This window comes from Pteropus vampyrus, unplaced genomic scaffold (genome assembly GCF_000151845.1).
Source record: "Pteropus vampyrus isolate Shadow unplaced genomic scaffold, Pvam_2.0 Scaffold144, whole genome shotgun sequence".
Taxonomy (NCBI): domain Eukaryota; kingdom Metazoa; phylum Chordata; class Mammalia; order Chiroptera; family Pteropodidae; genus Pteropus; species Pteropus vampyrus.
Genome location: NW_011888925.1, coordinates 2,196,116 through 2,210,550, shown reverse-complemented (window position 1 = coordinate 2,210,550; position 14,435 = coordinate 2,196,116). Strand labels below are relative to the sequence as shown.

Here is a 14,435-nt window from a genome sequence, read left to right as displayed (position 1 = left end):
CTAAATGCCTCATAAACCCCCGCTTAACCCGTCCCTCCCACTTCTAAACCACCCTCTAAACCAGTAACCAGCCGGCCGCTGCGGCCTCCCACCCCCCGAACTTAAACCTGCTAAACGCCCCTCCCCGCCCAGCCCACTGCCCCACTCTGGGTTGGGGAAGGAAGCCGGGCCAACAGCTTGAGCACAGATAGACCTGTTTAACCTCTGACCTTTGACCTTCCAGCTGCCCTTTCTTTCACTCCCCTTCCCTTTTCTTCTTTGTCCCTCTTTTTCTTTGGGTCGCTCCGGCCCCCCCAGGGTGGGGCTGGCTCTGGATGGGAGCCTAGGGAGGGGATGGGAGGACGAGGGACCACGTTTCTTCTCCCGCCTGGGGTCGACCCTCCCCCTTGCCGTTGGATGCCGCTGCTTACTCTGAGTCTCCTGAGAAATGCGTAACTGCTTTTCTAACTCCTTTGGACTTCGCTGCCTGAGAAACCTACTGTCTTTCTAAACTTTTCCAAGGAAACTTTGATAACGAGCGCCTGGCGATTGCTAGACAGAGAATCCCCTACCGGCTTGGTCGAGTAGTAGATGAGTGGCTGCTCGACAAAGGTAATTAACCAGAATTAATTAATTAATTAATTAACTTTAAAAACACTATCTTAAAGGTGCAGAGCTCTCTCTTTCCCCATCCGTGCCTTCCCCATCGCCCGCCCCCTAGAAAAGGGATGATTGTCCCGCCGGGCTGCCCCCCCCCGCCCCCCACCCCTCTGTAGTCAGGGAGCCCTGTCGTTTAGAGTGGTAGCTTGGGGCAGGGACAGGGGGTTTTTTCCTAGAAGAGTTCTCTTCCCTTTCTAAACCTAGGATGAGACCGGGAAAATCCATGAGCTTCCTGAACGGGTCCGGGAGTGCAGGCTGGGAGGCGGGGTCGGCCCAGAGGTTTTGCACAAGGCCCGCTGAGGCTCAAGTGCGTGAGAAGCTGGGTCGGAAACCCGAAGGAGGGTAGGAAGGCTTCACCAGGGTCATCTGAGGAGAAAAAAAAGGAGAGTGGAAGCCTCAGGTCCTACTGGAAATAGCCCCCCAAGAGAGTGGCTGTGGGGCTCCTCTCTCTGGAATGGGCCCACCGTGGCCCAGAAGGCCCCTCAGAACTAGCGGAGTTTGGGGTGGGGGTGGTGGGGACTAGGGGAAAGGGGAAGAAGTGGCCGACTCACGAGGGTTTCAGTGCCTCCTGAGCCGAGGAGGAAGACAGAGCAGGCCTGCGAAGAGGCTGCGTGTAGTGAGGTGCTCCTGGGTGTGAGGGAAAAGGCCACTTGTCACCAAGGGAAGTTGGGGCCAAGGGCAAAGCCATCCCATTCCCTTTGGAGAGGGGGCGAGCTCTGTACCTCTAAGGCTAAACTCTAGGGGGGACGTAGAACTGTTAAACTTCCACCTAATCAGCTGATAACTGTGCTTTTAAATGTCCATTGGGGCCTTCCCCAACTAAAACCCCCAAATGTCACTTCCAGCCCCCACACAGCCAGCGGGGACTAAACATGCTGATAACCAGATGTGATAAATCCGTAACAGGACAAAAAGTTAAAGGGACTGTAACAGACATCGCTAAAACCTGCAGCCCCCAGCCACACTGGGTTGCTCTCTCCAGCGGGGTGAACTTTAACCCTTTGAGGAGTTCATGGCAGGCGGGGCCGCAGGGGCCAAGTTCGTTAACCTATGTAGCTTTGTCTCCATGACCCACCTCCCTCTCATGGAATCAGAGAGGCCAAGGGAGCAGCTTGGGCTGAGGCTGGGACAACTTGTGACCCCAAGGGTAGAGGGAGCAGGATAGGCCCAGGCGGAGGGTGGGAGTGGGGTGGGGCAGGACTCGTGGTCCAGTTCGGGGAGGAGCTTGGGTAGGTGACTTGGAGCCCCAGCTGTCTGTCCTTCAGCAGCTGCGGGGTCACACTTTCTCGTTAGGCCTTGATTTCCTCTTCTAGAAAGCGAAGGAGTAGGTTAAATATTCCAGTATTTCTTTGACTGTGGAAGGAGGGACTAACCGAGGGGTGGCCTCGGTCGGTCGAGGCTTCCCCTCCCTGAGCCTCGGGTCCCTCCTGGGGAGGACAGTGACAGTGATCCCCGCCCAGCCTACCTCACGGGGGGCACTGTGAGGGGGAGATGAAACAAGCAGCGGGAAAGTGTTGGAGAACAAGATGTGGGCACCCTCGGAGGGATTATTTCACTGTCAGCACCTGGCATATGGTAGGTGCTCATAGGTACTGAATGCATCAGTTTTCCAGTTCCAAAACACGTCTTGTGAAGTGTAAGTCCCATGAGATGCTTCACAAGGAAGAGACTTGTGGAATGAGCTGGGGAAATGCCGAACCCCGTTTCTCCCTCTTGGAGAGGCACAGGGACATTGGTTTGATAAAGGCTCTGAGAAGTCCCATGAGAAAGAAACCTGTGGTTTAGCCGTGAAAATATTTGCTTCCCAAACTCGTTTGATGGCTGCAAACCTTCTCCCCTTCGTTTTTCTCATCATTCTTGTGCCTGGGAGTGAACGTGGACATGGCGGTCCATCCAGGGCCTCCCTGGGTCTGACGTCCAGCTCCCACTCACTGGTTCTCAGCTCCCCTGGACTCTAGCTCCCCTATTTGTAAGATGGGGAGGTTGCTCCAGGGCTGAGTGAGGTGCTGGACAGCGGGAGGGTGCTGGGGGAGGAGGGGAGGCTGAGCAGAGGGGCTGAGCAGACACATCTATGGCCAGTCATCGGCCAGAGGACGACAGAAGGGCAGGTGTCCCAGGGGACTCCTGTTTCCAAAGAGAGTGTGGGTTTCACAAGTTGGACTGTCCTCAGCCCAGGTTCTGGGGGTGGGGCTCACAGGCACCTAACTCTAAACCAGATCTTTAACGAGGCACTAACCAGAGGCTAACAAGGGCTAAGCCAGGTCTTAAACCCCCCAACACCAGCAGCTAAAGGTCCCAGGGAGCAGGGGGCCAAGTAGTACTTCCTCTGCCCCCTCCCTCCCCAAAATAAGCAACACCAAAACCAAAGTTAAATCTAAACTTAAACATAATAAATATCTTTTCTAAAAACCAAACCAAAGCAACAAACTCAGAGGGTTAAACCGACCCCCAGATTCATTAAAACCAAACCAAACGGTCAAACCCCACCCAGGTGGGGATTTGGAGGTGTAACTGCTGAGTGAGGAGCGAGATTGGAGCTGGAGTGGTTATTTTGGCTGTCAGCGAGCGAAGAAAGGTCCCTTTAACATTTTCCATCTCTGTGCTTGCACATCCTGTTGGGGAGGAAGGCCTCCGCTCTTGGGGGCCTGATCCTGGAGGGGAGGAGGAGAGCGGGGAGCCTGGCCAGGGCTCGGAGGGCAGAACGAGGTCCGCGTGGCTGCTCCCACCCTCACGCACGCCGTCCTCCTCCCACGCACTGTCCGGCCGCCCCTCGGTCTCCCTCCCTCTCTGCCCTGATGCGCACTGACCGCTCAGCCCGGCGGTCTGTCTCCTCTGTCTCTACCTCTTTGTCTCCTCTGTCTGCTGCTTCTGAGGGCTTCGTGGCTCGGGGCTGGACACCGGGCGTGGGATGCTTGGGGAAGCCGAGGGAGAAGGTGGGGGTCGAATGGAGGGAAGGGAAAGAAGGGGGACGCGATGCCCCTGGAGGAGAGGAGGGGGGGATGGGACGGCCCGAGGCATGAGCATGGTGGGGAGGGTGGGGAGCTGGCTCCCTTCCCAGCCCACGCGTGCCCTGGGTTCCCTCCCCCCTCGGGTCCCCGCCTGGCTGGGCTGGGGGCTGTGGCTGACAAGGACTTTCCCTTTGGTGTCTGCCCCCTCCTCATCCTCCGCCCCCACTGGTTTCCACTTCGACTCCTTTCCTCCCCCGGATCCCCTCCATTCTCCCCACCCCCACCGCCTGTCCCTCCTCTGTCTGTCACCCTTGCCCGTTCCCTGCACCCCAGGCCGCCAGCTGACCATCTTCAACAGCCAGGCCGCCATCAAGATCGGGGGCCGGGATCAGGGCCGCCCCTTCCAGGGCCAGGTGTCCGGCCTCTACTACAATGGGCTCAAGGTGCTGGCGCTGGCCGCCGAGAGCGACCCCAATGTGCGGACCGAGGGCCACCTGCGCCTGGTAGGGGAGGGGCCGTCCGTGCTGCTCAGTGCGGAGACCACGGCCACCACCCTGCTGGCCGACATGGCCACCACCATCATGGAGACCACCACCACCATGGCCACCACCACCACACGCCGGGGCCGCTCCCCCACGCTGAGGGACAGCACCGCCCAGGTGAGGCCCCTCTGCCTGGCGGATGGGGGGTGGGGCTGCAGGCGGAGGACAGAGCTGATGTGTGCATGGCACCCATGGCACCGGGGGAGGGTCCGAGGGGTCCGGTGGGATCCTGGAAGTCGCTCTCCCGGTCGTCGTGATGGTTCAGGTGAGGCGGGCGAGGTCTGTTTATGAAGCGTCCTCTTCCCTGGTGGCCAGAGATGTCGTAGATGTGGAGGCAGCCACTATTTCTAGGGGGCCATTCTCAGAGTTGAGGGACAGTTCGGCACCCTAGCTAGACCAGAGAAGACCACCCACATAAGAGGGAAGAAGTCTGGACTGGGGGTGAGGCTGGAATGGCCCCCTCTGCCCACCCCCTAATGAAAGCCATGACTAGTGCCGTGTGGCCAGCAAGTGGGAGACAGATGGAACCGTGGTGGCATTGCTCTGGGTAAGGCACAGAGGTGACAGCACTGGAGGGGCTAGAGGCTCACCTGGCGGTGGCAGCCCCTCTCTGGAGGCTGCTGGAGGCCCAGAGCAGCCTCTCCCTGGTTGCTGGAGGCCCTGCAATGGGACTGCAAGTCCAATCTATTGCCTTCACAAGTCCTTTCCGTGTGACTTTGAGCAGGTGCCACCATGCAGCTCGCCTCAGTGTCCTCGGTGTGGGTTTAAGGGGGCGTCACTACAGATAGTCCGCTAGTGCTTTACCCTCCTTGGTGCCAGCCCCACCTGCTCAGGTGCTGCCCCTGGGTCCAGTCAAGCCCAGGTGATCTGAGTTTATCTTCTCTGGTACCCAGGTGAGCCCGGGAGGGAGCTGCACCTGGGGAATGCTCCCTGGGGAAGGATAGGCCTGATTCCCTGGTGGCCAAAGCTATCGGCATGTGTGACTTACGCAGCCTGGGGGCCTGGCTGAATTTTCTTGTTGCTGCCACCAAAGATTGATTATTGGTCCAGGGAGGGCTCATACCTGGCACATTGGACCTTGCTTAGTCACCCTGCCCCCTCTGCCCAAGCTACTTCTGTCCCCCGTCACCAATGGCTGTCGGGCCTCTGAGCCTGGAGGGACCTCTGTCCTCCCAAGTTGAGGGAAGGGTCTGGGGGCAGTCATGGGGATGTGTCCTGCCTCCACTACCAGCCTGCCTTCAGCATCTGTAAATGAGGGCTGGGCTCGGTGAGCTCCAGGTCCCCTCACCTCTGCCAGTCTGTGCTTCAGGGAGCCTGGGACTGGCTGACAGGTTTATCCAGGCAAGAAAGATAAGCCTGAGTCCCCTCCCCTCTACCTTCACTGCCAAGAGAGCTGAGGGGACCTGAATGCCAGGCCCTGCTCCGAGGAACGGGGAGCCCTGGGAGAAAGGCCTGGCTCTACCCAGGGTTGGGCACCCACCATGCCCAGTGCCCTCCAAACTCAGGCCAGAATAGCCTTCCAGGTTCAGTGGGAGGATGATGGGCAAGACCATCAGGTGGAAGAGAGGGGCGGGCCTCCGAGACGTCATGGCTGTGCTGGAGAAGCCCCTGTAGGGGAGGCTGGTGCAGAGGGGGCAAGGATCCGGATGAAGACGGGTCCTCTAGGCCTTGGGTGAGAGCAGAGTGTCTGAAGATCCGTGGGGAAGAGGCAGGATGTGACTTTTTCCCCCCTTCCCCGCCCCATACTTCTCCCATCCTTGACCTTCAGCTGGGCCCTCTCCCCACACCCCGCAGTCTCTTGGGCTCCCTTCCTGCCCGGACGATGGGTTTCCCCCACGTGGGTCCCTTCCCTAACACTCCCTGAGCGCTGCCCCCTTAGACTCACTCAGCTTGAAGATTCTCTTTCTTTGCAATCAGGAGGAGAGAAAATGCTGACAAAGTCGACTCCTGTTGTCATGACAACCACAGCCCTAATTATTGTGTGCAGCCTGGTTCCCGGGCTCCTGAAAGGGGGTTGGGAGAGAGATGAGGGTGATGGGGTAGTGAGGCTGGAGCCAGGAAAACCCCCAGGTCCTGCTTCCCTTCTCTGCCCATGCTAGCCCCCAGGGGCTCCTGTGTCTTGTCTCCTGATGTCTCTGGGTCCCCTCGCTCCAGCTCTGAGGCCCCAGGTCCGGAGTCCATCTCCCCAGTGTCCGGACATGCCGCTGTCTCATGGATCCCCAGGAGTGACGGGGAGCCAGTGCAGGGCTGGCGCTGTTCAGTCTCCCTTTGCACCAGGGGAAGCAGAGGCCCTGGTTGCCCACCAAGTGATGAGACAGCTGGGGCATGGACCAGGGCACGTGTCTCAGCCCAGGGCCCCGTCCCCTGCGCCGTGCCATACCTCAGGAGGTGGCCGCGGGATCTGCTGACCCGCCCCCTGGCACCCTGGCCTTTCCCCACCCCCCCTCTCACCCCCAGAACACAGATGACCTCCTGGTGGCCTCGGCCGAGTGTCCGAGCGATGACGAGGACCTGGAGGAGTGCGAGCCCAGTACTGGTGAGTACCTTTCCCCCCTCCCCTGCCCCGGGGCCCACTGCGACGCTGATGGGAGGGGCGACCAGCCCTGCCACCCGGCCCAAGCCCAAGAGGCCTGCTGCCAGGACTTAGCTTTCCCCGATAGCCCCTCTCCCATTCTGCCATTCCCCCAACCCCCAGGCCCCACGAATGCCCTCTGGTGAGGCAGTTTCTGGCCTTTTAGTGCCCCAGCCCTCAGAACTAGTGAGGTCCTTAGCTTGGGGTCTTGGAGTTGAGGGCCAAGGGATGCTGGGAGGGAAAGAGAGAGACTTTTCCCTAGAAAGATGAGTAACTGCAGCTCCCATGAGTCCTGGAGGAGGGAGGATGGGGAATGCAGGTTTAGGAACGACAACTCTCATCAGCTCTTTGGTCCAGAACTACAACTCCCATCAGCCCCTGGGCCTGGTGTTCTCTTGGTCACTAGCGGAGGAGGAACCCTCCTCATCCCCGGTCTCAGGGTGGCGGCTGGACTTTCTGCCCGGGCTGCCAGGCCAGGCTGGGGCAGTAGCTGCCCAGCAGTGAGCTGGGTGGGAGATACCTCTTGGTCAGCCGCGTGGTCCCCTGGGGAGATTGGGACCTGAGGTTTGGCCCAGATTTCTCATAGGAGAGTTGCTATCATTGGAGAGCAGGGCTGGGAGGGAAGGCATCCTGAGAGGTGACATTCCAGGCCCCTACTTGCTCCTTCCAGCTGTAGTCGAGGGGGAGCCTTGAGGGCCACCTGAGAAGCGTGGGGTGGGGAGTGGCGCAGGGGCTGGAGGATTCGCTCATCTGAGTGGGTGGCCAAGAGGAGCTGAGGTCCTGGTGTTTGAGGTTGGCAGTGAGGGTGGAGGAAGGACTGGGGGTGGCCAGATTTCCCAGCAGGGAGCGTGGGCCTCGGGGGTAGCCTGGACAAGCCCGTGAGAGCAGACATTCCCACGCTTGGGGTCCCAGAGACTTTTCCCTGTTACCGTGCAGTGAGTGGCACCTGGGCTGTTGGCACCAGAAGGCTGGAGGTTGCGGCAGGTACCTGTAGGGCCGGCGAGGTGACGTGGTAGCCGAGGTAGGCAGTGTGACCTGGATGCACCCTGTGACTCTGACCTCGAGTGTGGGCCTGAGGGATCTGCTCTCCCCAGAGGGGACGCTCAAGCTAAGCGTGGGCTGGAAGCGTGGAAGGACTGTGGCTGGAGCCAGGACTGTGGATTCTTGGGGCAGAGGCTCAGGTTCCAGAGACCGAGGACGGGAAGTTCCTAGGGCGCAGGCCTCCAGACCCAGAAGCTGAGGCCCGACTGTCCTCTGTGTCCCCTGAGTAGACCAAACCTGCGGGGGGCCTTTCCAGTGGTCCTGGGCCTTGAGGCACTGGGGGAGCTTGGGCTGCTGGGCTGGAAAAGCCTCCCTGTCCACAGCCAAGGGCCTGTGCTTTCTAGAACAGACACCCTCCACTGTGGGGGCCCCTCTGCTCAGGGGTGCTCCCTCCATCTCACTGGGCGATCGGGACTCAGGAGCGCACCCCCGCACTCCTTCGGGAGGCTCGGGGCCTCCGGCCCCTTCAACACAGCACTCCGCCTTCTCTCCGCTCTATCCCTCTAACTGGTCACTTCCTGGGATTTCCCGAGGGTGCGTGCACACAGCGGACACTAGCCCAGGCCTGCCAGAGTGGCCGTGATGGATGGCCCCAGCGGAGCCCCGGGATAGGGCTCTGAGGACAAGGGGCTGTGTGGGTCATGAGGAAAGGGTGCTGCTTGGCCCCACAACATATGTTCTAATGCATGTCACCGTGTTCAACACTGGGATGGGAGCTCCTGGGTGAGAGGTCTGCTCTCCCTGGGCCCCAGATGGCCACCACGCAGAGACGAGCAGCACGCACTGGGCCACACCAGGGCCACGCTCTGTCAGCCGAGGTTCCAGCTTCCCAGCCCCAGCCCCAGCCCCAGCCCCAGCCCCAGCCCCAGATTTCGTTAGGGACCCGGCGTGGGAGAAGGGAGCGAAGGGAGGAGCCTAAGTGGCCACACTGATCGCTGGGCAGATCTTCCTGGGAAAAGGGCCAAGTACATGATGGGAGGATGGAGGGTGGAAGAGGAATTTGGAGAGGTCGGTGGGCCAGCCTGGTACCCAGCTTTAAAAATAAGGGTGCAGGAAGGCAGAGTGCTCGCCTGAGCCCCCAGAGGAAACTGACAGAAGCCACAGCTGTCCCCCACATTTGTACTTTCACATTTGTGCCACTTGAAATGCTTAAAGTTGGATTCTCATCCTGGTGGGAGGCCAGGCAAGGACCAAGATGACTCCGGCATCCCCCAGGCTTATCTAGACCATGCCACCCGCTACTTGGTGTCCCCGCTCTGCCCCCTGGACAGGGGGCTTTTTCTCTAGCAGAGGCCAGGCCTCCTTGGGCTCCAGGGTCGGTGTTAGAGGGGCTGCCCAGGGTCTGAGCCCAGAGCATTTGCATCTCTCCCACCTTCCAGACCCTCCTCTCTGGGTCCAGGTGTGAGGCCTGGGCTCATCCCTGCTCCCCGCCTCCCCGTCCCCCATGACCTGGACCCCTCCACAGGCCCCAGCCTCCATAGCCCCTCCCCTGCCTTGGTGAGACCATCATCTAACACAATTACTTTACCTGAGGTTGGCAACCTGGCCAAAAACGGACACGGCGTTTAAATTCCTATGCGTGGGAGTGCCTTTAGGGGGCTGGGCACTGCATAGTTGGTAATATGACCCGCCACCCCTTGCTGGCTCAGCCAGCCTGGCCCACACATAGTGTACGGCCCTGGCCCCTGTAGGTATCTGAGTTTGTATCTGTTGAGACACACAGATGTGCACACCAGGCTCAGACCCCCAGAGACACACATCTGTATGCACATATGTCTGTATGCACACACATATCTGACCAGAGGCACGCACACGTACATCCACATGCACGTTTACGGACCTCCCAGCAAGCTCACCCACGTGCCCACTTCCACAGGTATGCACATTCAAACTTAGAAGAGCACGTGCCATTTGTGCCCAGACCAACAGAGGCTCACACATGCTTAGACCTTAAGAAACACACACGACGTACTCAGAGCCCCAGAAATCTGTATGCACAGAATGGCTGCTGAAACCGACAGCAGCACAAACGTACACACACGTGCGCAGTCTCACAGAGGCACACGGGTGTGCTTAGAGCTCTAACTATACGTGCATACAGGTGTGGACTCCCAGGTGCCCACTTGCTCAGACCCACAGAGTTTCACACTTACATGTGTGCTCAGCCGCACAAAGCTTCACACGTGCAGTGTGTCTTAAATGCATCAAGGCGTTTGCATGTGCAACCCCACGGAGGCTCACTCACACATATGTCCATTGAGGCACACACCAGATGCTCAGAATCACATGCACATGCTCAGACTTATAGAAGCACTTGCATATTTCACTCACAGTGCACATGTACGTTCAGGCTTGAGTATGTACACACGTGTGCTCAGAGCCATTGAGGCACAGATGCACACATGCACACGTGCATGACATGAATTCGGGGAGGTGCACAGGCTCACAGAAATGCATGTGTCACAACTCCACTCAAGTGTACACACGAACTCAGACCTACAGTCACCTGTACATTATACATGTTCACATCCACCAAGATGCACGCACATCCTCAAAGGGGTGTTCTTGGGTGTCACATGTGTTCTCACTCCTACAGAGGCATGCCCATGTGTGCTGTGTGCACCTGTGTGCTGAGACCTGCAGGGAACATGCGTGCACATTCTCAGAGGCTGCATATGCCCAGACCCAGGGCTCCGAGCACATGCGTGCATTCGTCAGACTCACGGACCCATCCCCTCCCTCCCACAACGGCCCATGCTAGAGCCTCGGGCCCGCCTCCATTCAGACCTACAAAGGCTCATTCCTGCACGTATGCCCATGTGCTTGGAGATGCACACCGGGCTCAGGTGCCTGGAGGCATGCATGCACATGCTCAGTCCCACAGAGGTGCCCGTGTGCATGCGCGCGCACACACACACACACGCACACTCTCTCAGGTCAACACTGGCTCACGTAGGCGCTCACAGCTGCAGGTGTGCTTACTCACATGCTCAGAGGTACCCATGTGGCTGCCTGTGGGAGGGCACACATCCTCAGACCCTCAGGCCACGGAGACGTGTTCTGACACAGTAAAATGTACGACTCTTTGTCCACACACCAGTGAGCACACACAGATGTTCAGACCCACAAGGGTGCATACACACGTACTCAGATTCACATGAGCCCGGAAGCAGCCTCACACACTTGAAAACATGTGTACACTCCTCCTGAGGCATCCCCCCAGGCACACGCATATGAGGCCCTCAGAGGTGCCCACAGGCTCAATTCCACAGACACGTGGACACCTTTGCTCAGACCCACACATTTACAGAGGCAAATGTCACAGAGATGCAGATGTTTTCAGACTCCAGAGTGTCTCAAGGTGATCCTAGTTGCTATAACAAATGAACCATACAACAGTCATGGTTTTAACACATGGAAATTTATTTCTCCTTCACGTAAAGTTATAAACTCACGTTCCTGATTGGCGGGCAGCTCTTCCCCGAGCACTGATTCAAGGCCCAGTCTCCTTCCATCTTGAAGGAGACTTCCAACCTAGGAAGTCACCTTTGCAGAGTGACTTCCTAGGTTGCGGTGGCACGGGGTGAACAGGGAGGGTCGCGAAGGGGAGGGTTTTACGGGCCAGGCCTGGTAGGGAGAGATGCATGTCTCTCCTGCCCACTGCCCTTCGGAGCTCAGTCACGTGGCCACCACTTAGCTTCCAGGAGGGCTGGAAGATATGACCTTGCTGTGCCCCTAGGAGGAAGCAGAAACAGGTTTGGGGACCAGCCAGAGATTTATTTGCTATGGTCTGGTCTTTAGGTTAGCAATGATCCATTCCACCCTTCCTGCCCCCCCGCCCAGAGCACACTTACCCTTCCGCAAGGGAGACACCCCAAAGCCCCACCTAGTTAGGGCAGTGATCTCGAAGGTGAGGCTGTCTGGGAGATGGCGGCCCACTCCAGCAGGTTCAGACCTGGCTCCTGCTTATTCATGTGTGGTCTGGATACCCGTGAACTAAAAGCATAATTGATTTCACTGCCCACAGCCCAACACACACCCAGAATACAATGGCGGTCCAGAGACAACCACACAATAAACCACCTCCCATTCAAAAAAGAGAAGGACGAGACACGCAGAGGCTTCTGGTTCCTCTAGCAGGCGGCGATCAGCCAGCCAGCACATGGCCACAGTGTGCGAGGCTCTGCCGCCCAGTGCAAAGTCTCATCCTAAAACTCGCCTCTGCCGTCTGGGAGAAACTCTCTATCTGGGCTCCTGGCGCTGCCATCTGGAAGATTCTTCCCGGTCCTCAACCTCCATGACCATCTCTGAAGTGGTGTTAGGAAAATGTCCTCTTTGGGAGTCCCTAGAGTGTTGACAGCCCACTTCTTGCTCATGCATATTTGGGGGCCCAGAGGTTGTTTTAAATTTCAAACAGACAACCACACTCAGAGTTCTTTCCTAGACATCTTAAGCCCGTTCATTGCTTTGTTTCTCTGCCCGCATACCTGTCTCTCAGTCTAGTGGCGACTGTCTTGAGGGCAGTCTTGAAACCGTTGGCGAGGAGGCCATACCCTTAATCTGACCCTTGCAGCAAGGCTGAGCCCGTTGTTCAGGCGGAAGTGTCCCTGGGCCGTTGTCCCTCAAAACCGTTTTCAGTCTTCTCTCTCGTGATTTGGGGTCTAGAAGCAGTAGCTCTTCGGATACTCGCTGGCCCCATATTTCTGGGCTCTCTCCGTTCCCTTTATCTGTTTGCAGACCTACTAATTCTTGCCTGATTTTGTCTCTTTCTTGTAATATGTCACTAAAACCAGGAAGTAAAAGTCAGCACTGTCACCCTGACTTTCTGGCACTTTCCCTTAGTGCCTCGGCCTCAGCATGGCCCGCTTTCTGGGTGGGACCCAGTGTCCTGCTGCTGCATTATATGGTTCCTCATCGGTCCAGCCGCCAAATCCGTTTCCTTGGACTGTCACACGAATGCCACAGGCTTTCGCGACACCCATTTCCTGTGTGGTATCTGTGTAAGGAACATTCGCTTCTATAACAGATGACCCCGAAATCTCAGCGGGAGTTTCTCACTCAGGTGATTTCCTACCTGGGTGCTCCTGACCAGCAGGTGGCTCCGCCCCAAGGGGTGCCTTGAGAATCTAGGCTCCTTCCATTTTGTGGCTCTTCCATTTTCAGCATGTGGTTTGCAAAGTCACTGGAAGGAGAAAAAAGAACCTGGAGGATGGGAGGCTTTTGTGGGCCAGTACTGCTCACTGCTCAGACATATGGCCACACCTGATTGCAAGGGGTTCTGGGAAATGTAGTCTCATTGCCCAAGAGAAGGAGAAAATGAATTGAGAGAAGGAGGCGTTCCCGGAAGCACACCGTGTGTGCTCAGTGGCATGTTTACATGTTCTCAGTGGCACATCCATGCATGCGTACCTGCACGCCAGCTCAGGCCCAGGCCCAGAGGTTCCCTCTCATGTACAGATGTCTGTTCAGATCAGCTGGCACACACATGCTTAGAGACATGCCTGTGCACAGAAACAGACCCTCAGAGGGTGTGTTCCCGCACACGCACACACGAGTGCCTCTATCTCTGGCCTTGCCTCCACCCTTGCTGCGCTGGAGTTTCGGGGGGAGGTGGGGGCGAGGGGCACCGTCCCTCAGATCACTGTACACAGTTGCACAAGCTCTCTGCTGGAACAGGTGAGTAAGGGCTGAAATCTAGCCAGTGCCCTGCTTGCCGAGCCACGTGTCCTGGGCCCTGGAGTGGGACTGTGTCCACCAGGAGAACAGGATAACTTTCTCCCGTTGTGCACAGAGGTGCTGTTTGTCAAGTTGTGTGCCTGCAGAGCTGTGGCCACATCAAGAAGCTGCCTTTCTTCCAATCTACTTGAAATGCCCTGTGGGCTAGTGACCTTCTTGCTGCAGCCTCAGTTCTAGACACCCCTTTGTGGGTGGGCACATTTTGTTTGGGAGAGAATGGGGTTCTTGGGTAGATTTATAATCAGTCTTTTGTTCCCTCAAGGCAGAAAGGGCTCAGCTTAGTGGGCCAGTCGCTGCCAGAGGCAGGGAACTGGGGGAGAAAGGATGCTCAGGAATGGCTGGTGGTGTCCTTGGCCAGAATAGAATTCTCTCTAGTAAGCGAGACAAACATACACTGAAATTCAGTTTCTGAACAGAGGGTGGGTGGCATCTGTGATAAGTGCACCCGTATTTCCCAAATGCTGCTGCCTGAAGTGGGGGAGGAGAGGAAGGCCACTTAGGGTCCTTATCGGACTCCCAGGTGTACCCCATCCCGATGTACGCCCTTGACGTGGAGCTGGACCCAGAGTCCGTCCCAGGCACCTACAGCATCTTCATGAGTCTGTACCCCCAAATGCTGAGCGAGAAGGGTGACCCTAGTTGGACTTTCACAGGAGTCTCTAAGGGGTCCACCCCTCTTCCAGGCCCTGCTAGATTCTCACCAGGGCCAGCATGCCTGATCATTCCTGGACCAGTGTATGACCCTAGGGAAACCCAGTACCCACGTTGTATGTGACCTGTCTGCCACAGAGGCCAAGCCAGCTCGAGTGAGCATCAGGGAAGGAATTCAGCGTGGGGTCTCCAAAGCACGTTATCATGTGGAGATATCTTGGTGATGGGTGTGGGGAGGAAGTGGTGTGGGAGTTGGATGTGCAGGGTCACGAGCAGGGGGCACCAAGGGGCAGTCGTGGCAGTGTA

At 57.7% G+C, this 14,435-nt stretch overlaps 1 protein-coding gene across 1 annotated transcript in view; it reads left to right on the top strand.

The window, feature by feature from the left end:
• NRXN2 (neurexin 2) overlaps positions 1–14,435 on the top strand; it is an 87,345-nt gene that overhangs the window by 68,252 nt on the left and 4,658 nt on the right. The window contains exons 16-17 of the mRNA XM_011368969.1: positions 3,921–4,259; positions 6,594–6,665. Coding sequence (XP_011367271.1) covers positions 3,921–4,259; positions 6,594–6,665 — 411 coding nt within the window. The remainder of the gene's footprint in view (positions 1–3,920; positions 4,260–6,593; positions 6,666–14,435) is intronic.